We start from the raw sequence: 26,971 nt of genomic DNA, 5'->3' as shown, positions 1-26,971 counted from the left end.
TACATCGACGCAACCCTTTACGACGAACTCTTTCACCACCTCCATAATCGAGAAAATTCCTTAGTCCACTAGTTACTAAGCATAAGTTCGACCGCTATCATGTGATCCATTCCTGGATCACTCTTGTACCCCTTGACTGACTCATGGCAAGGTACACTTCAGGTGCGGTACACAGCATAGCATACTGTAGAGCCTACGTCTAAAGAATAGGGGACGACCTTCGTCCTTTCTCTCTCTTCTACCATGGTCAGGTCTTGAGTCTTACTCAATACTCACACCCTGTAACACAACCAAGAACTCCTTCTTTGCTGATCTATTTTGAACTCCTTCAAAATCTTGTCACGGTATGTATTCATTTGAAAGTACTATTAAGCGTTTTTTATCTATCCTTATAGATCTTGATGCTCAATGTTCAAGTAGCTTAATCCAGGTTTTCCATTGAAAAACACTTTTCAAATAACCCTGTATGCTTTCCAGAAATTCTACATCATTTCTGATCAACAATATGTTAACAACATATACTCATCAAAAATTCTATAGTGCTCCCACTCACTTCTTTGGAAATACAAGTTTCTCATAAACTTTGTAAAAACCCAAAATCTTTGATCATCTCATCAAAGCGTGCATTCCAACTCCGAGATGCTTACTCCAGTCCTTAGAAGGATTGCTGGAGCTTTGCATACTTGTTAGCATCTTTCAGGATTGACAAAACCTTCTGGTTGTATCACATACAACCTTTCCTCAAGAAAATCGTCGAGGAAACAATGTTTTTGACATCCTATCGGCAAGATTTCATAAATAATGCAGTAACTGCTAATATAATTCCAACAGACTCTTAGCATCGCTACGAGTGAGAAAACCTCATCGTAGTCAACTCCTTGAACTTGTCGGAAAACATCTTAACGACAAGTCGAGCTTTCTTAATGGTGACACTTACCATCATTGTCCGTCTTCCTTTTAAAATCCATCTGCACCCAACAGCCTTACGACCATCAAGTAGTTCTTCCAAAGTCTATACTTTGTTTTTATACATGGATCCCTCTCGGATTTTATGGCCTCGAGCCATTCGTCGGAATCTGGGCCCACCATCGCTTCTCCATAGCTCGTAGGTTCATTGTTGTCTAGCAACATGACTTCCAAGACAGGATTACGTACCACTCTGAAGTAGTACGCATCCTTATCGTCCTACGAGGTTTGGTAGTGACTTGATCCGAAGTTTCATGATCACTATCATAAGCTTCCACTTCAATTGGTGTAGGTGCCACAGGAACAACTTCTTGTGCCCTGCTACACACTAGTTGAAGTGACGGTTCAATAACCTCATCAAGTCTCCACCATCCTCCCACTCAATTCTTTCGAGAGAAACTTTTCCTCGAGAAAGGACCCGTTTCTAGAAACAATCACTTTTGCTTCCAGATCTGAAATAGGAGGTATACCCAACTGTTTTGGGTATTCTATGAAGATGCATTTATCCTCTTTGGGTTCGAGCTTATCAGCCTGAAACTTTTTCACATAAGCGTCGCAGCCCCAAACTTTTAAGAAACGACAGCTTAGGTTTCTTCCCAAACCATAATTCATACGGTGTCGTCTCAACGGATTTCGACGGAGCCCTATTTAAAGTGAATGCGGCAGTCTCTAAAGCATAGCCCCAAAATGAGAGCGGTAGATCGGTAAGGGACATCATAGATCGCACCATATCCAATAGAGTGCGATTACGACGTTCAGACACACCATTTCGCTGAGGTGTTCCAGGCGGCGTGAGTTGTGAAACTATTCCACATTTCCTTAAGTGTGTGCCAGATTCGTGACTCAAATATTTCCCTCCACGATCTGATCGTAAGAACTTTATTTTCCTGTCACGTTGATTCTCAACCTCACTCTGAAATTCCTTGAACTTTTCAAAGGTCTCGGACTTGTGTTTCATTAGGTAGACATACCCATATCTACTCAAGTCATCAGTGAGAGTGAGAACATAACGATAGCCACCGCGAGCCTCAACACTCATTGGACCGCACACATCAGTATGTATGATTTCCAATAAGTTGGTTGCTCGCTCCATTGTTCCGGAGAACGGAGTCTTGGTCATCTTACCCATGAGGCATGGTTCGCATGTGTCAAATGATTCGTAATCAAGAGACTCCAAAAGTCCATCTGCATGGAGCTTCTTCATGCGTTTGACACCAATGTGACCAAGACGGCAGTGCCACAAGTATGTGGGACTATCATTATCAACCTTACATCTTTTGGTATTCATAGTATGAACATGTGTAACACTACGTTCGAGATTCATTAAGAATAAACCATTAACCAGCGGGGCATGACCATAAAACATATCTCTCATATAAATAAAACAACCATTATTCTCAGATTTAAATGAGTAGCCATCTCGAATTAAACGAGATCCTGATACAATGTTCATGCTCAAAGCTAGCACTAAATAACAATTATTGAGGTTTAAAACTAATCCCGTAGGTAAATGTAGAGGTAGCGTGCCGACGGCGATCACATCGACCTTGGAACCATTCCCGGCGCGCATCGTCACCTCGTCCTTTGCCAGTCTCCGTTTATTCCGCAGCTCCTGCTTTGAGTTACAAATATGAGCAACCGCACCGGTATCAAATACCCAGGAGCTACTACGAGTGCTGGTAAGGTACACATCAATAACATGTATATCACATATACCTTTGGTGTTGCCGGCCTTCTTGTCCGCCAAGTACTTGGGGCAGTTCCGCTTCCAGTGACCACTTCCCTTGCAATAAAAGCACTCAGTCTCAGGCTTGGGTCCATTCTTTGGCTTCTTCCCGGCAACTGGCTTACCAGGCTCGGCAACTCCCTTGCTGTCCTTCTTGAAGTTCTTCTTACCCTTGTCTTTCTTAAACTTAGTGGTTTTATTCACCATCAACACTTGATGTTCCTTTTTGATCTCCACCTCCGCTGATTTCAGCATTGCATATACCTCAGGAATGGTCTTTTCCATCCCCTGCATATTGAAGTTCATCACAAAGCTCTTGTAGCTCGGTGGAAGAGACTGAAGGATTCTGTTAATGACCGCGTCATCCGGGAGATTAACTCCCAGCTGAGTCAAGCGGTTGTGTAACCCAGACATTTTGAGTATGTGCTCACTGACAGAACTATTTTCCTCCATCTTACAACTGAAGAACTTGTCGGAGACTTCATATCTCTCAACCCGGGCATGAGCTTGGAAAACCATTTTCAGCTCTTCGAACATCTCATATGCTCCGTGTTGCTCAAAACGCTTTTGGAGCCCCGGTTCTAAGCTGTAAAGCATGCCGCACTGAACGAGGGAGTAATCATTAGCACGCTGCTGCCAAGCGTTCATAACGTCTTGGTTCTCTGGGATGGGTGCGTCACCTAGTGGTGCTTCTAGGACATAATCTTTCTTGGCAGCTATGAGGATGATCCTCAGGTTCCGGACCCAGTCCGTATAGTTGCTGCCATCATCTTTCAGCTTGGTTTTCTCTAGGAACGCGTTGAAGTTGAGGGCAACATTAACGTGGGCCATTTGATCTACAAGACATATTGTAAAGATTTTAGACTAAGTTCATGATAACCAAGTTCATCTAATCAAATTATTCAATGAACTCCCACTCAGATAGACATCCCTCTAGTCATCTAAGTGAAACATGATCCGAGTCAACTAGGCCGTGTCCGATCATCACGTGAGACGGACTAGTCAACATCGGTCAACATCTTCATGTTGATCGTATCTTCTCTATGACTCATGCTCGACCTTTCGGTCTTCCGTGTTCCGAGGCCATGTCTGTACATGCTAGGCTCGTCAAGTCAACCTAAGTGTATTGCGTGTAAATCTGGCTTACACCCGTTGTATTCGACGTTAGAATCTATCACACCCGATCATCACGTGGTGCTTCGAAACAACGAACCTTCGCAATGGTGCACAGTTAGGGGGAACACTTTCTTGAAATTATTGCGAGGGATCATCTTATTTAAGCTACCGTCGTTCTAAGCAAATAAGATGTAAAACATGATAAACATCACATGCAATCAAATAGTGACATGATATGGCCAATATCATTTTGCTCCTTTTGATCTCCATCTTCGGGGCGCCATGAACATCGCCGTCACCGGCATGACACCATGATCTCCATCATCGTGTCTTCATGAAGTTGTCTCGTCATTTATTACTTCTACTACTATGGCTAACGGTTTAGCAATAAAGTAAAGTAATTTACATGACGTTATATGTTGACACGCAGGTCATAAATAAATTAAGATAACTCCTATGGCTCCTGCCGGTTGTCATACTCATCGACATGCAAGTCGTGATTCCTATTACAAGAACATGATCAATCTCATACATCACATATATATATATATATATAATTCATCACATCCTTTTGGCCATATCACATCACATAGCATACCCTGCAAAAACAAGTTAGACGTCCTCTAATTGTTGTTGCATGTTTTACGTGGCTGCTAGGGTTTCTAGCAAGAACGTTTCTTACCTACGCAAAAGCCACAACGGTGATATGCCAATTGCTGGTTACCCTTCATAAGGACCCTCTTCATCGAATCCGATCCTACTAAAGTGAGAGAGACAGACACCCGCTAGCCACCTGATGCATCAAGTGCATGTCAGTCGGTGGAACCTGTCTCACGTAAGAGTACGTGTAAGGTCGGTCCGGGCCGCTTCATCCCACAATGCCGGCGAATCAAGATAAGACTAGTAACGGCAAGCAAATTGAACAAATCATCGCCCACAACTACTTTGTGTTCTACTCGTGCATATAATCTACGCATAGACCTAGCTCATGATGCCACTGTTGGAGATCGTTGCAGAAATTAAAAAAAATTCGACGCATCACCAAGAACAATCTATGGAGTCTTCTAGCAACGAGAGGGAAAAGAGTGCATCTACATACCCTTGTAGATCGCGAGCAGAAGCGTTCAAGTGAACGGGGTTGATGGAGTCGTACTCGCGGCGATTCAAATCGCGAAAGATCCGATCTAGCGCCGAACGGACGGCGCCTCCGCGTTCAACACACGTACAGCCCGGGGACGTCTCCTCCTTCTTGATCCAGCAAGGGGAGAGGAGAAGGTGAGGGAGAACTCCAGCAGCACGACGGCGTGGTGGCAATGGAGCTCGTGGTTCTCCGGCAGAGCTTCGCTAAGCACTACGGAGGAGGATGAGGAGGTGTATGAGGAGGGAGGGCTGCGCCAGGGAAGAGGTGCGGCTGCCCTCCCACCCCTCCACTATATATAGGGGCAAGGGGAGAGGGGGAGGCGCCCTAGGGTTTCCCCTAGGGGCGGCGGCCAAGCAGATTGGATCTCCCTAGGGAAAATCCTAGGGAGACTTGCCCCCCAAGCCAAGCAGGTGGGGGCTTGCCTCCCAAGCCAGGTGGAGGCGCCCCACCTCCCCAAGTAACGTGGGAAAGGGTGTGGGGGGCGCACCACCCCTTAGTGGGCTAGTTTGCCCCTTCCTCTTTGGCCCATGAGGCCCTCCAACACTTGCCGGGGCTCCCGAAACACCTTTCGGTCATGCTGGCCATAGCCTGGTACCACCGGAACACTTCCGGACTCCAATACCCTTCGTCCAATATATCGATTTTCACCGCCGGACCATTCCGGAACTCCTCGTGATGTCCGGGATCTCATCCGGGACTCCGAACAACCTTCGGTAACCATATACTATTTCCCATAACAACTCTAGCGTCACCGAACCTTAAGTGTGTAGACCCTACGGGTTCGGGAACCATGCAGACATGACCGAGACACCTCTCCGGCCAATAACCAATAGCGGGAGCTGGATACCCATATTGGCTCCCACATGTTACACGATGATCTCATCGGATGAACCACGATGTCGGGGATTCAATCAATCCCGTATTCAATTCCCTTTGTCAATCAGTATGTTACTTGCCCGAGATTTGATCGTCGGTATCCCAATACCTCGTTCAATCGCGTTACCGGCAAGTCACTTTACTCGTTCCGTAACGCATGATCCCGTGGCTAACTCATTAGTCACATTGAGCTCATTATGATGATGCATTACCGAGTGGGCCCAGAGATACCTCTCCGTCATACGGAGTGACAAATCCCAGTCTCGATTCGTGCCAGTCCAACAGACACTTTCGGAGATACCTGTAGTGCACCTTTATAGCCACCCAGTTACGTTGTGACGTTTGGTACACCCAAAGCATTCCTACGGTATCCGGGAGTTGCACAATCTCATGGTCTAAGGAAACGATACTTGACATTAGAAAAGCTCTTAGCAAACGAACTACACGATCTTGTGCTATGCTTAGGATTGGGTCTTGTCCATCACATCATTCTCCTAATGATGTGATCCCTTTATCAATGACATCCAATGTCCATGGTCAGGAAACCATAACCATCGATTAACGAGCTAGTCAACTAGAGGCTTACTAGGGACATGTTGTGGTCTATGTATTCACACATGTATTACGGTTTCCAGTTAATACGATTATAGCATGAACAATAGACAATTATCATGAACAAGGAAATATAATAATAACCATTTTATTATTGCCTCTAGGGCATATTTCCAACAGAGGGCGCCCGCGGTTTGGGTGACGGACAGTGCCGAGGACGACATCGCGGCGGCGGCGCGGATGAGGACGGCGCGCGGCGGCGGCGTAGGAACTCGCGGCGGCGGCGCGGATGAGAGCAGCGCGCGGCGGCGGCTCGAACCTGGCTGATAACAAGTTGAAACGTAGGGTTTAGGGTTTTGCGTGGATGGTTGACATCCAGAGATGATCACAATATAGTTACATACGTACACGAGTACGTGTACATGTACAATATAGTAGACCCTATTTTACAATATGAGCATCCATATCAAATCTAAAACTTCAACCGGGGTGAGTTGATTCCACCACAAGGTCCAAAGTAAGCTTAGTTTGTCTTAACTCTCTCTTTTCAAACTTAACTTAACTTTGTTTGTGGGTGCAACTATATTTTTGCGGGGCTAACAAAGCGAACACAAAATATAATCGCAGATGGAGTAAATTATATTTATTTCATATATTAATGACCAATATCATATGAGTTTTTTTTTGAACAGAACATAATTTACACACAAAAAAAGGTGCTTGCTTTCATAACTCTATCTTCGCCAGCCAGCACATGATGCCGTTACTTGATAAACCCGAACAAATGGCATAAATACTGAAATGGACGGGAGCAATAATACATAATCCACTAGCATGGCCAACCTGGATATTCCTAAAAACATGCTTGTCACCAAAAAATGGACCGAGTTTTCTACAGAAATTTCAAAGCTGTATTAATCTTATATTCAACGTTCATCAATGAACGGACCGAGCCTTCAGGCCTTAATTAGCAGGCCTATGGCTTGGTGAAATAGTCCAAACTAGAAGATGTCAAAGAAGATAATACACTTAGTTAGGACACGTGCTCAGCTGATCATGGGTATTTGTCTAAAAAAAATGATCATGTGTACATCTCATGTCTGCAGTTTTGGTATTGAAATAATACACTTTTTAAGTTTAAGAAAAATAAAAAAACATGCACATAGAGGTTGAATACAAGTATGTACTCCCTCCGTAAAGAAATATAAAATCGTTTAGATCACTACATTAGTGATGTAAACACTTTTATATTTCTTTACAGAGAGAGTACTTCTGTAATTTATCTCATAAAATATTCTAATTATAGTACAAATTGCTTAGGGAAAACTACATCGTGATAATTTAATTTAACTTTGTGCCAGTACAAAGTAACACTACGCAACCCATTACACACACGGGCATATTAGGTGATTCCCTTTTCACAAAATAATAATCCCTTTGTTCCTAAATATAAGTTTTTTCATAGAGATTTCACTACGAACTACATACAAAGTAACATGAGTGAATCTACACTTTAAAAATGTCTATATACATCTGTATGTAGTCTGCAGTGAAATATCTAAAAGGGCTTATATTTAGAAACGAAGGGAGTACTACAATGGAGAAAAAATGAGTAAATCTATAGTCTAAAATACGTCTATACACATCTATATGCAGTAAACATTGGAATATCTAAAAAGACTTATATTTAAAAACGGAGGAAATAGTAATTAGGTGCTCCCTGCTCTTGCAGTCCTTTCACGCTACAAAACCTCAACCCAAGTTATTAAATGTTGAAAATATTTTTGTATTGATAAACTGTAGGTACCATTAACTTTCAAATCAAAATTCAATTCATGGTTTGAGTAGGAAAGAAAATGCATGTCCAACTGTGAGCAATGCCCGATATCCTAACTAACAATATATTATAGACACATGAGAGGAGCGATTCGGTGCCCAGGCTCATCTGCACCTGCGTTGAAAGAAAAATCGAAACAAATACTAAAAAGTTTCAGAAAAAAATCCAGTTTTCTTTGCATGGTAGATAATTTGGTGTGTGAGGCCCGCTTCAAATTTCAGAACATTTGAACATCTGAGTAACTCCCTCAGTTTTTTTCCTGACCGAATGTATATTGACACGTTTACTGTATTTTGCACTCATTTCAGTCTGTATTTGGTCTATATTGAAATATCAAACCATCTTATATTTATTAACTGAGGGAGTAAGTAAACGTATCTTTCTTCCCTCTCCTCTAAGAAAGGCGGCTAGGGTTTCTGCCTTCCGTCGGTGACGCCGCCGATTTCCCACGTCTTCTGTGGCCTTAGGGCCATGGTGCGCAGTGGATCCCGGTCCTTGCTGGCGGGAGGGCTTCGTTTTCAAGTGCTTCTTCAAGTTTTGTTAGGGTTTATATCCTGTTCAAGAAGATGAGACGGCGGTGGCTTCTTGAAGATGGAATAAGTTTCTCCCCGCCTAGCCCTCGTCCCGATGGTGTGTCTAACATCGTCGTAGGGCGTGTGGAGGTGTGTCTCCGGCGGATTTCGTGGGATTCAGTCGGTGTTTATCTTTGGTGGATCCGCTCGGATCTGGTCTTTGTTCGTCTTTGTGCATGTGTCTTCAGGTTGGATCCTTCCAATCTAAGCTTCTCTTCTCGGCGGCGGTTATTGTTCTGGTGTGTTGGTCCTATGGGGCCTTAGAGCATCTCCAGCTGCACCCCCAACAGCCCTCCAGGCCACTTTTTACGCGCGCGGCGCCGAAACAATGCCCCAGTCGCGCCCCCAAGACGCCGAAATCAGCCTGCTTGGCCCGTTTTTTGGCCCGGCGATTGCAGGCCGAACCCGGCGCACTGGGGGCGCTCGGGGGCTCCGGCGCAAGGGAAAAGCATGTTTGGCCCACACTGTCAGGCGAAAAGTCAAGCCAACCGGCCAGATTCGCCCCCACCCCTGCGCTCTCGGCTGCCACCCTGTCGATCCCGGCGCCGCCCACGGCCCACCACCACTAGATAGGTCATTCCCCGCCAGAAAAGAGAGGAGGTTTCGCCGTGGCAGCCTTTCCACCACCGTTCGGGCGATTTTTCCGGCGTTCCGGCCGCAAAGGGTAGTGTACCGGCGGTGTGCCCCCACCGCGCCCGCAAGGTGTTCGGCGATTTGCCTGCTCGACGATGGACTCGGACGATGAGGAGGCGCTCGCCGCGCTGCTGGAGGAGGAAGCCGAAGCCGACGTCCAGGAAGAGGAGCATCTCATGGTCCTCGCTGGCCTGCTCGCGAGCAATGAAAAGCCGCGGCGAGGTGGCTCGGCGCCGGGGCGGATGAAAGCAAAGAACCGGCATCGTCTGGAAGGCTACTGCATGCTTTACTCCGACTACTTCGCCGACGCTCCACTGCACGGCGACAAAGTATTTCGGCGCCGTTATCAGATGAGCCGAAAGCTTTTCCTCAGGATTGTGAATTACATCTGGGAGTTCGACAGCTACTTCAAGTGCAAGAAGGATTGGACCGGCAAACTTGGATTCACCTCAATCCAGAAGTGCACGACAGCGATGAGGATGCTTGCATACGGAGCTCCCGGTGATTCACTCGACGACTATGGGCGCATGGCTGAGTCCACGACCATTGAGTGTTTCTACAAGTTCTGCAGGGCGGTGGTGGCAGTGTTTGGACCACAATACTTGCGAACACCCAATGTGGAAGACACTGCTCGGATCCTAGCACAGAATGCATCAAGAGGATTTCCTGGGATGCTTGGAAGCATCGATTGCACGCATTGGAAATGGAAGAACTGCTCATTTGCTTGGCAGGGGATGTACAAAGGCGCCAAAGGCGGTTGCAGTGTGGTACTTGAGGCGGTGGCCACACAGGACCTCTGGATTTGGCACTCCTTCTTTGGTATGCCAGGAACTCACAATGACATCAACGTGCTGCAGTGCTCCCCTGTCTTTGCCAAACTTGTTGAAGGTCATTCTCCTCCGGCGAACTTCGAGGTCAATGGACGGCACTACAACAAGGGGTACTACCTAGCTGATGGCATATATCCAAGATGGTCTACATTTGTGAAGACTATCTCAAACGCTGTGCCAAAAGGCAAGAAGTCCCACTTTGCCAAGGTGCAGGAGGCTTGCAGGAAGGATGTCGAGCGGGCATTTGGTGCGCTCCAATCTCGATTTGCTGTTGTCCTGCACCCTGCTCAGACCTGGTCGAAAGATCAAATGTGGGAGATCATGACTTGCTGTGTCATCTTGCACAACATGATCATCGAGAGCGAGCAGGAAGAGCCAATGTTTGACACTAAACCATGCTACAGGCAGGGTCCTTTAGCCGAAGTTGATCACCAGCTACCGGCAACCTGGACTGCCTACCTCAATATGCGTCAGGAGATCCGAGACCCACAGGTGCATCAACAACTGCAGTAGGATCTGGTGGAGCACCTATGGAGAATCAAAGGCGACGCCTAGCTCGACGTGTGATGAAATATGAGTTTTTATTTCTTGAACTATATAATTTGTATTGAACTATTTATTGTTGTACTATTTGTTGAACTATTTGATTTTTATTGATTTGCTATGATGAATATGTGACACAAAAACCACGCCGAACCAGAATATGGGCCGATTCGCGCTGATATCAGGCATTTTTTCGCCGAAAGTGGGCCGGTATCGGTGCCTGGGGGCGACGGCTGGATGCCCAACCGCCCCCAGAGCGATTCTACCGCCGGCTCGCCCCCAGGCGGCGATTTTATGCCTCCGGGGGGGGGGGGGGGGGGGGGGGCAACGGCTGGAGATGCTCTTAGCACAACGATTTCCATTCTATCTACTACAACAAGTTGTGCCTGGCTCCGAGGAGGGAGATGTGATGACGGCGGCGCGCCTTCGGCTCGCTTCAGTGCTTGTAATCGTCGCTAGGCGGTCTATGAATTTAGATATAATTTTTATTATTTCTGGTGTTCGTTGTACTGTCATGATTGGAGATGAATAGATTGACAGTTTCTCGCAAAAAATAAAATAACTGAGGGAGTACTATTTATACTCAAATTCAAGGTTTGCATCTCACTCGATAAATGAACTTTATATTTAATAAAATAGTTAAAAAGACGCAGTTTTCTAAAGTTGGGTCGGTTAATCGACAATCTACACACATGCCAGTTTTCTCAAAATCGCAAAATTACCCTTCTCACAAACCCTATCTCCTCTTCCTTTCCCCATCCCGTAGCCACCATACTCCAACCCCGTGCTCTTCTCCGGCCGGCGCGCCACCGCCTTCCAGCCCGCCCCTCGTTTCTTCCGGCCGGCGGGCCACCCCACTTCCACTCGACGCATCTGCTTGGCTCGCCGTTGGATCCAGCGGGCAGACGAGGCGGCGCGCTCCCCGTCGTCGTAGCAGGGTGAGCTGGCGCCCCACCCCGCCCCCAGTTCCTCTGCTCGGGCGTCCAGACGCAGGAGCTGTCCATCTCTCGTCGGTCCTCCTCTTCTACCACCGGCTGGTTCTCTCCAACAGCTCATCCTAGCTGCTGCTTCATACTGTACATGGCACTTAGATTGATACGGTAGGAGTCGGTTCTTTCTTGTGTCAGTTTCAGAGTTGATTCGAATGACACATTTCGTGTAGAAATAGATGCTCAGTTGTATTCACTCATTTATGCTGCTGAAATTTGTACTGGTTGTGTGTTTCGAAGGAGATGAAGCTACGAGGAGCTCCTGGTGTGAAGAGGTAAGGGTAGAATGGTTTTTTCCTTCTCCAGTTAATTTCTGTTAGTACATTTTGGCTATGAAACTTTCATAATACATTTGGCAACAGTGAAGTTTATAATGGTATTTTGGAGTTTGACCGAAGTTTTAATGGTACACAGGCAATGCTCTGCTCATAGTCTCAGCCACGCGCTGCTGTTCGTACGCTCTTGATCTTGTCTGCCGTCGTCCCTCCCCCAACATCCTCCGCGTCGGTCCAGTCCTCGCCTGGCCCATCAGCCCTGCAACCAGCACCGTCTTGCCGTCTGTCGCACTACTCCTCCTCCTCATACCCCTCCCCTTCCACCGCTCTCTTCCGTTCCGGCCTGAGCGCGTAGCCCCCGCTCACCAGACCATGCTTCTGCGGCATGGTGCACCTCTCTGCGCGCCACGACCGCCAGCAGGAGGCCTCTGTGCTGGAGGTGGCCGCCACGGCTTCACGCTGGCGCTGCCCAATGTCCTTCGCCAGACTTGCTTCTTGTGGGCTGCGAAGACGAGTGGAGGAGCAATCAGGTTAGCTCTCCATACCACTGATTTACGCCACACCCATGATCGCTAATTCAGTGATTTTGTTTGTTGCCTAGCTGTAATATGCTTATGGATTCTTTCAAGCCTAAGTCCAAAGTAGATTCATAGTGCTTGAGATATGTGTTTGGTGGCATCCTTGCCGTCTGCCTCCAGTTAAAAACTTGCAATTTAGCAGAAACTTGAAGATTTGGGTTGTTGTTTACTGCCACTTTGACTATGTGCTTAAGTCTCTTTATCGGTAGCAGAGGATCGAGAATTTCCTTCTTGCCTACAACTCTTCACCGTCATATACTTAATGTGCCAGTCTTCATGAATTGTATGACAATGGATGTGTCAATATTTGAACAAAGAAGATTTATCGAATGGAACATGAGAAGCAAGGTCATATTGCTATTTTGGGGGAAGAGAATGTCCCCTTCACTGCCCGGACTCCTGATGATATGCCCACTAACATACTTGCATGTTGATCCAACATTCGTAGGATGATATATACGCTTGAGACTAACCCATTTGAACCTCAACTTTGCCCCTCCACTGCACACATATTTCTGCTCAGTGGCCTGACACCCATGTTCGACATGCATCAAGCATGAACACTCCGTTGGCACCTTTTTGACATATATCGCCTTCTTGGTTCTCTCAAGTTACCAATGTGGCAGTGTCGTGTCTATGATTGGCGATTTTATGCTCACATAGTGTGTTAGAGAAAGTCTGTCGCCTTGTTTGGTTTCTTATCAGCTTATAAACTTGAACTTTATTGATATTAAACTAGGAAGGATGACATCTGCTTTGCTTGTATTTCCTTGTTTTCTGTTGTCTATCGACTATTCCTGCCATCTCACTTCCGGGGATGCACTACTGGATTCGACCCACCATGTAGGTGCATTTCCTCTATCAGTGTTGGCCCCTTTGCGACTTGAACTTCTGGTACATCTGCACTGGAAGTTTGTTCCACGCCACGTGCATTAACAATCTAATGTTAGAGCAACTCCAACCGGGCGACCCAAACGGACGCGCGGTTTGTCCGCTTTTTGTCCGTTTGGGTCGGCCAGGCGGACGGGCGTGTCCGCTTTTTCATTTGGGTTTGCTGGTGCGCCCAACGGGAGGCAGACCCAAATTTGCCCACGTCCAAAAGAAAAAAACAAAAATGATAAACACGTGGCACAGACAAATATAATAGGAACTTAATTAAACATAAGTGGCCGGTCAACTGCCGGCCAAAGTGCACTTAAAACATAATTAAAACATAAAAGATATTCGTGTCCGCACGCTGCCCTAGACGTCCGCCTTGCCCTTGCCCTTGCTGTCGCCATCGCCGCCGATGAGGTCAATGAAGACGGGAGGCGGCCCAGCCCAGCCGAACGTGGCTTGATAGGCCGCCAGGGCTGCCTCTGCCGGCGTCTGCTGCGGCGGCGGCAATGTGGCAATGCGGGCGCGCTCCTCCTCCTTGCGCTCCCTCTGCATGCGCCGCTCGCCGTCGGCGCGCTCCTCCGCCAGCGCGCGCTCCCTCCAATGCTCGAGGTACGCGGCCTCCTGCGCCGGCGTCGCGTCGAGCCAAATGGGGGGGGGGCTGACCCACTCCGCACTTGGCCGGTCCAGACGTACTGCTCGGCCGGCTCGGGCATAGTCGCCGGGGGGGGGGGGGGGGTGAGCGACGGCGGCACCACGCAGTCATTGGCTGCAGAGAGGGCGATGGCCTCCGCCAGCCTCGCCTGGTAGTCCGCTTCCGCCTTCAGCCGCTCCTCGATGGAGCTCTCCATGGCCGCCGCCAGCGCCGCCTGGTAGGCAGCCTCGTCCTCCTGCTCCTCCGGCTTGATGACTGGGGAGGCAGGGAGTTGACGTGGTGGTGCTGCACGCCGAGCCGCCATTGCTCCTTGTTCTCGAGGGCAAACCAGACCTCCCAATGGGGAGAGTCTGCCGCGTACTCCGGCATCCGTCGCTGCTCCGGCTTGAGCTGCACACCTCCTCGGCATGTGACCGCGGCACCGCCGGCACCGGGATACGCTGTGGATCGAGGCGCCAGTGGTGTGGCAGTGGCTGCCTGAACTCCCAGTGCCACCGCGCTTGGTGCACCGGGATGTGTAGACACTGCCTCACGGAGCGGGCAGGCGGCGGAGGAGGAAGAGAGCGAGAGGAGGAAGTGCCGGGGGTGAACTTCCCCTTGCTCTTGCCGGAGCCACTGCCACTGAAGAACCCCATGTCTAGGGTTTTGGTTGTCGCCGGCGAGGAAGTACGCGTGGGGGGCCAGATGTGGACGGAAGTGCAACTGGATGAGGCCGCCCCCGCATGTGTGGATTAAAAAAGGACGCTTCCACTAGCTGACGCGTGGGCCCGGTGTCGGTGATCGCTGTTAATATGACCGCGTTTGGTCGTTGGCCGCCCGCCATGTGGGACCGCGGCAGACACCGAGAGGACGCGCGGCGCGTCCGCTTCGTGTCCACGCCGACGCATTTCAGGCCCAAATTTGAGCCTGAAATGGGTCGGTGCGGACATGAAGCGGACGCGTTTTGGGTTTGGGTCCGCGTGTTGGGCTGGCGTTTTCGTCGTCGGCGACCCAAACGGACGTGGGCGGACGAAATGGGTCGCCCGGTTGGAGTTGCTCTTATGTTCTATAACAAATCTATTTAAGACATCATCGTCTTAAAACTCTGTAATACTGTAACTTTACCACAAAATGTCAAAATATGAACCTTTGCTGCCCGGTCACAGACACGAGTTACTTCAAAAGCTACACAAATCAGCAAGACGAAGAGATATTTTGGTTGGTAATATTTTTCTAACAACCATGTCTTCTTATTTGTAAACATATTTTACAGCCATCATATTCTTAGCTACGGATGGAACATGCTCTTTTTGGTGTTTGAAAATGAAAATAGCAACTAAATATTTTTTTAGTCTCAAATCTCTATAAATATTGGTTGCTAAAACTTAATAGTGATCAGCCGTTGAAACTTCAGTTTCATTAGTCTAATGCTTGAATATTGAGGTTCATCGCAGCTTTAGATCATATGGCAGTGACAACCCACAGTTATCAACTAATGATTTTAAATTTATAATGTCTTCTCCCACTTTGTTTTATGTTAGTGATATTGACACGCTGTGTCGTATACTGGGTTGTATGGAGGCAAGAGAGAAGAACTGTTCTTATTCTTGCTTGTTTTTATTCCTCGTAGGGGGGTAAGACCTAAAAATCTAATGTATGTAAGACATCATCGATCTGATTTCTACTTGCTTGAGGACCAAGCTAAAATATTTCTTCCTAATTTAAAAGATAGTCTATCTAACGTAGAGATTGGAGAACTCACCCCTCGAAATCGGGGTTGGGGCGCGAGGAGGGGCTGGGAGTTCGACGGGTGTGACGAAGTTTAATTAAACCATTTTATATCATGAAAATGGAAATGATGGTAGTACCAACTTTTATATGGAAGCATATGGGAATGTCTGCAGAGTTAGATACAAGAGTACAAGATTGTATCATAAGTCTTTGAGATTTTGAGTACCCTACCTTTGTGAAGCTTAGGAACCACGATTTGATATATCTACTCTGTTTAGTTACCAGATGAAAAACTCAAGATGGAGGCCTGTGTTTGCCTTGGAGACAGGTGGACCACCTAACGCAGATGGCGAAGACTTTGAAGAGGACAGTGGTTTTCTTGGCAGGACAAGGCTTGGCCGACTCGCCCAAGCTGCTGGAAGGCAACTACTTGAAAAGCTTAACTCTGCCAGAAGCAAGTCTCCCACAAAGATATTCCTTGTGCTCTTTGGATTCTACACCGCCAATGCTCTGGCAACAATCCTAGGGCAGACTGGTGACTGGGATGTTCTTGTTGCTGGCGTCGTAGTGGCTGCCATTGAAGGAATCGGCATGCTTATGTACAGAAAACCGGTCACCAGGCCTCCTGGACGATTTCAGTCATTTATTTCAATGGTGAACTTCTGGAAAGCCGGTGTATGTCTGGGCCTTTTCGTGGATGCCTTCAAGCTGGGAAGCTGAGTTCTCTGGATTCACCTTGTCTTGTTTACGTATCAGTACTGCGGTTGATCCATTGAGCCCATCATAACGCAAGGATTTAACACCACAAATGGCCATGCGCTCATGGATCAAGTTTTGGTCTTGCAGTTGGCCCAAGTGCTTGCAGAGATAGCGTATACGTGATCGATTTCTTCCTTGTTCATGGAGATGTTGTGGAATTAGTGTTCTTCTGGGGTGGTGTACTCTTGGCGAGGACTGATCGTATACCAATGTGTTGCGAGCATCATCTCGCCTCATCGGGCCTGAAAATGTACATATGATTGTTGAGTTTCTCTTAGAATCTGATGCTGTGATGGAACTATTAGTAGGATGTTCATTTTTGTGCCGCAAGGAAATAATCAAGGCTGAATTGTACTGTAAAAGCTTACTCGTAGCATGTGATGAGCTGGTTCTTTCTTCTATGCTTTATGAACATAAAGGTTGTTCTTTCTTTGTAATTTGCTTTGTATTTCTTGCTCAGCACTCTCCCGCCTTCTTTGAAATGGGAATCTTTTTTCTATGAGACCGAGTCTATCTTCTCATCAAGTTGGACCCATGTGATAACATGACACGTGTCTTGCAAAGCCTTTCTTCCCTGTAGGCCTTAGAGACGCCCTAAAGCTGACGCCCAAGACAGGCATGGTATCTGTTCATCGACTGGTCCAGACCCGTCTGCGGATATGGATGAAAGTCGGTCATCCAACTGTATTCCTAAACGTCTATCTAGGTCTGGCCAATTTGAAATTCAGTTGCATAGCGAGTTCGATCATAACCAAAAAGAGGGAGATGCTCATAGTTTTTACATGTATGATCACAAAAGTATCATAGTCCGCAAGAGAATGAACTTTTTGCCTTGCTGGACCGACTATCCGACCCTTCATGCTAAACTCTGTCGCCGCTTCCTCCTCGCCGTCCGCTTCCTTCTCATCTGCCCCTTCTCCGCAGTCTCCAGCTCCTTCAAGCACTTCAACATCCTAAGACGGACAGCTTGCACGATCATCCTTGCATCGTCATCCAACTAGTCCATCTTCAAGGTCAAAATCTTCGAATCCTCCGAAGCGGCCGCGATCTCAACCTTCTTCTCTTCGAGTTTGTCCTTCTTCTTTTCAGGTTTGAGCTTCTTATCGGTCGCTGCCATCAAGATGTTAAACCTCCCGGCCTTACATATCTCCTTGAACCTCTATGTTATCTTGGTCACTACCCCTTCTCGCTTCTCCTTCTCCTCCTCCCACTTCTTTCCTCGGGACCCTTTTCTAACCTTCTTGGGCGGCTCTTTTGTTGGGTCGGTTGGATCACCCACTTCTTCCTCGGTGCCTATGCCGGCGGTCTTGACGTGGTTGGCAATGAATAAATTTCACTTCGAATGCCCACTCAACTTCAACCAACAATGCACGAGGACGGAATTTCTCTTCTCCAACTTCAAGAACAAGTTGCACGCACGGAAAAGCTACAAATAAAAAACATTGCCAACAAACTGCATATCCGGTCCGACCAAATGACCAACACATAGAGCATATCCGGCCCAATGACCAACACATATAAAAACTTACTTGGTCAGTGATTTTTGCCACTTGGCCACCGACCGATTAGCTGCTTCAAATGGCCACAATATTTGGACACGATCTCTTGGATGATGTATCATCGATGGTTGAGCGAATTTGCCCCACGACTGCGGATGAGTTCGTCGGTGTAGGGCTCGAAATGCTTGTTCTCATGGAACCAAGTATGAATGTTGTCCTTCTCTTGGGTGTGGAAATCCAAATGTACCAATAAGTGGAAGATCTTTACGTGGCTGACCGCTTGAATATCGGGAACATGTTGAAAAGGAGGTACTATGTGATCAACGACAATGTTTACACTTGCCTGCTATGTTCTTCCCCTCTGATGAAACCGTGACCCACTTGTTCTTCAAATGCCCTTTTGTGATTGACTGTTGGAACACTGTGGGAATCTCCTGACAGAATAGTGATTGCAGATTAGCCCTCTTGCATGAGGGAAGACGTTCACGGAACAAACCACTGTTTATAAAGGTCTTTACCATTGTGGCGTGGGGATATGAAAAGAGAGGAATAACAAGCATATGCCGTCACTGGATTCTTGGAGGAACATGTTCAAAAGTGACATGTCAATGATGGTACGCAGAACAAAGGAGGAACTACATCCCTTCATCAGGGGCTTGGTGGAATCCATCTAGTTTCTCTAGTTTGGATGTTCCTTTTCACCCTTTTTTTTTGTATTTCTTGTGCTTGTGTTTTCTAACTTGTAGTTCCCCCTCTCTCCATGTAACCCACCCCTATACCCTGCCAAATCCACATTTTAATTACGTAACCTTGTCCCCTTGCTAATTTAAAAGTCAGTAGGAGCCTCTCCCACTGTCATCAGGTTAAAAAAAATGTTGGCCCAAATGTCGTGTCCTTTTGCTTCGTGCCATGGATTGGATCTATGCTACAACCACGAAGTGCACAACAACTCGTCCTCCCTCATGTTGAAGTTTTCTCCTCTACCCTTCTTTGGATCGGCCGCAAATTCATCCAAATCAAGGTCATCGTCGCAGTCCTCCTACTACTCCTGCTGGCCGGTGTACGAATCCGGCTGTTGGGTGTCTGTGCCCGGCTATGTGCCAGACAGTGTGTACGTACCCGACTGCTTGTCCGACTGAGTGTTGCGTGGACTCCGAGTTATCCACCTACCCCCCCCCCCTCCGGTAGCAGCCTCTGCCTTCGTTGTGGATCATCTCAAAATCTCTTTGTCTGCGTCGTCATACACCAGCTTGCCCGATTGAGACATACTGGCGAATAGAGAGCGGGCACCGAGCTGCTCCACGCTTGGCGTCCGCATTCAGATAAGCTTCAACAATGTAGACTCGAAGAAAAAGGAGCGGCGTCGCGTTGATGTCGACGCAATAAGGCCCTGTTTGTTTCAGCTTCGCTTGGATTTAAATCACATGTGGATTCGCTTCACTAGCGAATCTGATTCTGAGAATCAGCTTCACCACCGAAGTACACTTTGAGGTGCTTCAGGAAATTGCACAAAAAATGGTCCAAATCCAGATTCGGCTTCACTGACAAATCTGATTTCAAATAGCTGTTTGTTTTAGATTCTAGATTTGGCTTCACTGGCTAAGCTGAATCTGCTCCCAGAATCCGAAACAAAGGCATGTGCCCGGCGACGGATGCCGGGGGCTGCCTGCTGAACTGTTGGGTGGCGTAGAAGTAGGGAGCCATCTAGGACGACATCTTTACGGACGAAGATGGCGGCGGTGCCCCGCGTCCCAGGCCCCGCACTGCACCACGCCCCTGCCGCCCTTCTTTTTGAGCGTCGCCACCTCCTTTGCCTTCTGTCTGAGGCGGCGTTCTTGCCATGGCGCCGAGTTGATCTTTCACGGGGATTAAAGTGGGGCAGCACAGTTGATGGTCGGTCATCGAAAAAACCATAAGGGTGAATGGGGGGAGGTGGTGTGGAAGTCCGGGACTGCTTTAAAGTTTGTGCGACCTAGGAAACGCATACAATCCATGAATCCAAGCAACCAAATGTCTGTTGGGCCTGGTGAGACTACCAAACGAGGTCCCTGCAAAAAAAAAGGACTACCAAACGAATTTCCGTACCCTGGAAATAGAAATATTGTTGCGTCACTCACCGAAGAAATATTGGTCTGTCGCTCACCAGTCAGGAAAAGAACAGAGGTCAGCAGCATCTACTGTTCGCAAGCCCGTCATCACTCATCAGCAACCACGCCATCGTCCTTGCCTGTTCCTTCTATCCATCCGTTCCGTTCTCCCTTCTCCCATCCCATGTAACAAAATCAGCTCAGCTCAGCGACAACAGCGGCGGATGATGAGAGCTCCTCCTCGGCTACTGTCGCCTCCTTCCTCCGCCACGGCTCCTCACCTCCTCCTCTACGCTTCCTCCGCGGCCTGCCGCCTCCCTCCCTCCGCGGCCGCCGTCGCCCGCTCCGTCTCCGTCTCCACCACCGTCGTCGACGCCCCGGCCGCCGCCGCCGAGCCGGGCTCCTCCGACTCGGCCTCCGCCACGCCGCGACGCCGCCTCATCCTCCTCCGCCACGGGGACAGCGCGGTTGGGGAACGCTTCACCAGAGGTATATATATACCGTACTACTCCCTCCGTTTCAAATTACTCGTCGTGGTTTTAGTTTAAATTTAAACTAAAACCACGATGAGTAATTTGAGGGAGTACGTGGCACGCAGAATCTACGTGTGTAGGTGAAGCTTCTTTGATGAATTTTCAGTTCAAAGTGCTGCCTGGGCGCTTGAGCTCCCAAATACTTTGGGGGTATCAATTAACTCTCACATTGGCTAACATCATTGGTGCTTTGGGCGCCGTAGAAGTTACGGAATGGAATTGTAACACTGGGACTATTCAGATACATTAAACTTGTGGGCGTCTGTTATACTTGAGTTAAAATGTCAGGTTAAAATTCACAATATTATGAATAAGGGGTTTCATAGTTTAGTTGGACGCCGAGCACGAAATGGAAAATCAAGGATCAAGAACATTAAACGGGGTCAGTGTGTTTTTATGCGACAGACTTGGATCAGCATTTTAGCCTGGTACTATGTGCTATTCTAGCAATTTTAATCAGTAATTAATTTTGGTTCTTCTCTTTACTTTTGGCACGATATTGTATGTACTCTTGTTTAGCTGCAGTGCTACAAGAAACCTAGATGCATTCCTTCTTTGTGGTTGCTGGCCTTTTTGCATTTCATTCTTGAAAAACAACAGTTCATATTGCCATCAATGACAGATCATGACAGACCACTGAGCAAAGCTGGAAGAGCTGATGCAATAAGCGTTTCTGATAAATTCCATCAAATGGGATGGATACCTGAGCTTATCCTATGCAGGTACATCCTTATCTTGTGCAGAACAATGTGTACACAGAATAGGGTTTAACGACAGCAGTAGGCGTGTAATGTAGGAACGCTTCAAGGTCCAATTTGGTTGCCCTCGTATTTGTTACTAATTGTGTGGGTGGGTCTCGCAGTTTTAGAAAACTGAAACTGAGGTCCCATTAGAATGCTGGACTGTCACATTAACCAGTTCTTTCCCAGTGGGATAGGGAAATTTTTGGGTTCCTAAATGGGGTCTGAAATTATGTATTCAAGCCACAAGTGTAAATGTTGTTTCTCCGTGATTCACTTACATAAGCAGTAGATAATGACATATATTACATCGAAATGAACATATTACAAGGGTTACTTTTCTATTCTTTAGTTTCATCTTTTTGTGCTATTTAACTTTTGGAGAGACCGAGAGATACTTTCATTTGAAAATGCCAAATTGTAAGCTATGTCTATGAAGATGACATAAAATCACCTACTTTGATTTACTCATATGTGACTTAATGGAGCATGTCATGTCATTCATACCTTCCTAAACTGTTTGTGGACACAGTGATGCAACTCGTACAAAGGAAACTCTTCAGATCATGCAAGAGCATGTTCAAGGATTGTCTCAAGCACTTGTGCATTTCATCCCAAGTTTCTACTCGATTGCTGCAATGGATGGTCAAACTGCCGAGCACTTGCAAAAGGCAATTTGTGAATATTCAACTGATGAGATACTAACGGTGATGTGAGTCTGCTATTATTTGTTCTTCATTATGCTATCTTCTCTGATGTATGCTCAAACTACATAGTCATTTGCTTCTAAGCACCTGTGCATGCTCTGAGAGTTGCTAGGCCTATTTTTGACGCTTTTGTAGAATAAAATTTCAGGTGCATGGGACATAATAAAGGATGGGAAGAAGCAGCCTCTATGTTTTCTGGTGATTCAGTGGTGCTCAAGACGTGTAATGCTGCATTGCTAGAAGCTGCTGGGAAATCATGGATTGAGGTTAGTATTATTCTGATGCCTGAACATAAATTATGCTTCCCTTTTTAACCCCTCGATAGTACTGTTATGTGCCTACCGTCATTGTGGTTGCCAACAACGCCCAAACTGATTGTGCAAATGCGTATTTACTCTAATTCTATATTTTCCCTGTAAAGTTACTGATTTTTAGTTAATGTAGAACTTTAAATGATGCAAGCATTATTCACTGGTGATTTTCAGTTAGGCGGATCCTCTAATTCTGCAGTACTACTTGTTATTGTGAGTCATGTGAAAAGCACACACTAAAGGCAATTTAGAAAAGCCAAGTAGGACTAATGTTACTGTCTGTTTGAAGGATACCTGAATGAGATGACTCAGGAAAATAGAAAAGCTTTTGGCAGCACAAAGAATTTCTGGAAATGCTTGTGTTTTTTCTTCGAGTAGTATATTAGTCCGTGTTCTGTAGCACATTCAAGCCCCCTATACTAAACTGAAGGGAAATCAAATCACCATGTGGCAAATCGAAATGGTCAAGTATTATCACCATATCTGAAGTATTTTAGAAACAATGATCAGTTTCATGATGTGGTTCATTATACTCTTCTCATTTGAACAAAATGGTGTGGGTTCATAGTGCACCATTTTTCATGAAATAAAAATCTTGTTGAGCAGATAAGTTAGCAGAAACTTGACTGAATTTCTGTCGTCATGATATACAGGCTTTTTCGCAGGCTGGCCTTGGGGGATGGAAGCTTCACGGCATTGTAAAGCCATAAAGTGAAAACATTGTAGCTAAAGCTAGATACAGTTTTTTTGTAGCATTTTTGTTCTCATTTTGCCTGGTGTAGCTATGATTGAATGTTAATGAAGTTATTGATGTGGATAGATAGATGAGATCAATGCATTTCGCCATACCTGATAAGACTCGCACACACACAAAAAAAACCACGTCTCTCTCGCCCAGGGCAGTTCTTTTTTTTCCCCCGAAGAAACTTCCGATCTATTCAACTTGCCATGGCAATACAAAGAATAACAACACATACATGTCTGTAGACCACCTAGCGACGACTACAAGCACAAAGCTTTTTTCCTTTACAAACACATCACAAAGATTAGTATTCAAACGAGCAGCTCATTATATGTGTCGTACACAAAAGAACAAACACATCCATCACAATGAGCTTTTTTCCTTTACTTTCCAGGCCAGAATTTTGGGCCGTCATAGTGTCGTCATTTCAGACGCCCCGTCACCATATGATAGTGTTGGACGTTGCATATGTTTCTCTGCTATCCACTGACGCATTCAATACATGTACCAGCGCGCCGACAGAAAAGCCTACTGCAAGATTCAGCTGTGAAGTGAGTTGCGGTGAAAAACGGGCGTCGTGAAAGGCGAGTTCCCCCACTTGAGCTGTCCAGTAGAGGTTTCGTCCTCGTCGGCACAGCTCCTGCTTTACCCGCGCGCCCCTGGTTTTTTTCTTTTCGAAACGGGATATATATTTTTTTCTTTCCAAACGCCCGCGCCCCTGGTTTGGCTTAGGCGCAACTTGTCTGTTAGCCATGGCCAGGTGCTCTGCTCCGAGGGAGGAGCTAGCCCGGCTACTTGGCGGGACAAGATTCTTCCGCTTGGCCGTATAAATCGACAGGAAATCGACTGAGCGAGCTAGATTCAAGGAACCATCTAAGCCAAGAGTTAATGCTAGTACAGTATGTACTGTACTCCGTTCCGAATTACTTGTCGCATTTATGGATATATCTAGATGTATTTTAGTTCTAGATACATCAATTTCTCCGACGAATAATTTGGAACGGAGGGAGTACGAATCATGCCATACATAGGCGGAAAAAAACGTTACCACATAGCAAGAGCAACTCTAACAGAGTCGTTGCATACTTGTATACAGTCTTCATAACATGTGTGGAGCGCCCTTGACAATGTTGTGGAGGCTGTCCAAGGTATATGTAAACAGATTCGCCGAAAAGGCTGCCAACAAAATTTTCTTACGTTTAAGACCATTTGTCATTAACTATACGTTTCCCCCATACTTTTCCACCTCCGTCGCTTTCTCTCTGGTGACAACTCTATATACACCCAATCTTTCACTCGCTGTTAAATTCATACAAAAAGTGGAAGAAAAAAACATAGGAACGGACATTTTCCATGTCCTTTTGTGACATTATTCACCCATTTGGTTCAAATGAATGGAGCAACTAAACAATGGGGAAATTTTCCTTTGATCACTTTCCCAAAGAAATATGACTAAGTTTTACAATTCGCTCGATCCTTGTTTAGACATGCGTACAAAGAGCAAGACCTAGATCTTTAGTGGCATAATAACATCCTAGTTGAATTTTTCATGTGAAAATCACTCTGGTTTGTGTTAGAATTAGGTTAAAAACGACAAAACTGTCCCTTTTCAAAAAGTTTAGCACAAAATGAACCCATTTCGAATTTGTTTTCACAAAATCGCCCTTTTGCATGACACCTGGGCCCGGGGCCCCATGCTAGACATCATGACGCCCCGGTCAAAGGCGCCATGCTAGTCAGCGCTCACTTGCCACGTTGGCAGAGCCTAGGACCATGACGCCCCATGTCAGGGCGCCATGCTTAGTAGTGAAGGAAATATGCCCTAGAGGCAATAATAAAGTTGTTATTTATATTTCTTATATCATGATAAATGTTTATTATTCATTCTAGAATTGTATTAACCAGAAAGTTGATAGATGTGTGAATACATAGACAAAACACCGTGTCCCTAGTAAGCCTCTACTAGACTAGCTCGTTAATTAAAGATGGTTAAGTTTCCTAACCATAGACATGTGTTGTCATTTGATGAACGGGGTCACATCATTAGGAGAATGATGTGATGGACAAGACCCATCTGTTAGCTTAGCATAATGATCGTTAAGTTTTATTGCTATTGCTTTCTTCATGTCATATACATATTCCTTTGACTATGAGATTATGCAACTCCCGGATACCGGAGGAATACCTTGTGTGCTATCAAACGTCACAACGTAACTGGGTGATTATAAAGATGCTCTACAGGTATCTCTGAAGGTGTTTGTTGGGTTGGCATAGATCAAGATTAGGATTTGTCACTCTGAGTATCGGAGAGGTATCTCTAGCCCCTCTCAGTAATACACATCATAATAAGCCTTGCAAGCAATGTGACTAATGAGTTAGTTGCGGGATGATGTATTACGGAACGAGTAAAGAGACTTGCCGGTAACAAGATAGAACTAGGTATGAAGATACCGATGATCGAATCTCGGGCAAGTAACATACCGACGACAAAGGGAATAACGTATGTTCTAATTACGGTATGACTGATAAAGATCTTCATAGAATACGTTGGAACCAATATGAGCATCCAGGTTCCGTTGTTGGTTATTGACCGGAGAGGTGTCTCGGTCATGTCTACATAGTTCTCGAACCCGTAGGGTCCGCACGCTTAACGTTCGATGACAATTTTGTATCATATGAGTTATGTGATTTGGTGGCCGAATGTTGTTCGGAGTCCCGGATGAGATCACAGACATGACGAGGAGTCTCAAAATGGTCGAGAGGTAAAGATTCATATATAGGACAATGATATTCAGACACCAGAAGTGTTCCGGGGGTACTGAGTACATATCGGGTCACCGAAAGGGGTTCCGGGCAACCCCCCGGCAACTATATGGGCCCAATGGGCCAAGAGGGGAAACACAACAGCCAGCATGGGCTGCTGCGCCCCCCATATAGGCCGAACCTGGAGGGGTAGGAAAGAAGGGAAGAGAGAAAGGAAGGGGAGGGATTCGGCCTCCCCCTTCCTTCCCTCCTCCCTCCTCCTTCCTTCCCCCTCCGGAAGTTATGGTAAGGGGGGGGGGGCGAATAGGATTAGGGCCCCAAGTAGGATTCCTACTACTTGGGCGCCCCCTTGGCTGCTCCCTCTCCCTCCCACCTATACATATATGAGGGCAGGGCACCGCTAGAATACACAACATTGATTCATAGCCGTGTGCGGCGCCCCCTCCACAGTTTACGCCTCCGGTCATATCTTCGTAGTGCTTAGGCGAAGCTCTGCGCGGAGCACTTCACCATCGCCATCACCATGCCGTCGTGCTGACGGAACTCTCCCTCGACACTTTGCTGGATCAAGAGTTCGAGGGACGTCATCGAGCTGAACATGTGCAGAACTCGGAGGTGCCGTACGTTTGGTACTTGATCGGTCGGAACAAGAAGAAGTTCGACTACATCAACCGCATTAACAAATGCTTCCACTTTCAGTCTACGAGGGTACATGGACACACTCCGAAATCATGAAATTTCCGCCCACCCCGTGCCCACGGACCCCAGACCCCGTGCGCATGGGCCCCCGAAAGGACTCTGGACACCCCGTGCTCATGGACCTGTACCGTGCGCACGGGACCCCGTGGCCACGGGCTCCTACCCCCGCGCGCACGACCCCCCCAGGTCAGCCGCCAGTGCTTCACCGTTTTGCCCATAACTTCCACACCCGGAGTCCGATTTTCGCGTTCTTTAG

At 46.8% G+C, this 26,971-nt stretch overlaps 2 protein-coding genes across 2 annotated transcripts; both read left to right on the top strand.

Moving 5' to 3' along the window:
* Positions 1-12,025: 12,025 nt before the first annotated feature.
* Positions 12,026-17,071, top strand: LOC123121062 (ycf20-like protein). Its single transcript, XM_044540997.1, has 3 exons — positions 12,026-12,096; positions 12,196-12,586; positions 16,154-17,071. The coding sequence occupies exons 2-3, from the start codon at positions 12,429-12,431 to the stop codon at positions 16,593-16,595; spliced, it is 600 nt and encodes a 199-aa protein (XP_044396932.1). The 5' UTR covers positions 12,026-12,096; positions 12,196-12,428; the 3' UTR covers positions 16,596-17,071.
* A 3,227-nt stretch (positions 17,072-20,298) lies between these two features.
* On the top strand, positions 20,299-23,336 carry LOC123121060 (uncharacterized protein At3g52155, chloroplastic). Its single transcript, XM_044540996.1, has 5 exons — positions 20,299-20,709; positions 21,376-21,475; positions 22,026-22,205; positions 22,349-22,466; positions 23,165-23,336. Exons 1-5 carry the CDS (start codon positions 20,445-20,447, stop codon positions 23,219-23,221), a joined length of 720 nt encoding a protein of 239 aa, XP_044396931.1. The 5' UTR covers positions 20,299-20,444; the 3' UTR covers positions 23,222-23,336.
* The last annotated feature ends 3,635 nt before the right edge of the window (positions 23,337-26,971 follow it).

This window comes from Triticum aestivum, chromosome 5D, assembly GCF_018294505.1.
Source record: "Triticum aestivum cultivar Chinese Spring chromosome 5D, IWGSC CS RefSeq v2.1, whole genome shotgun sequence".
NCBI classification, from domain to species: Eukaryota; Viridiplantae; Streptophyta; class Magnoliopsida; order Poales; family Poaceae; genus Triticum; species Triticum aestivum.
This window is presented reverse-complemented; position numbering and strand designations above follow the sequence as displayed.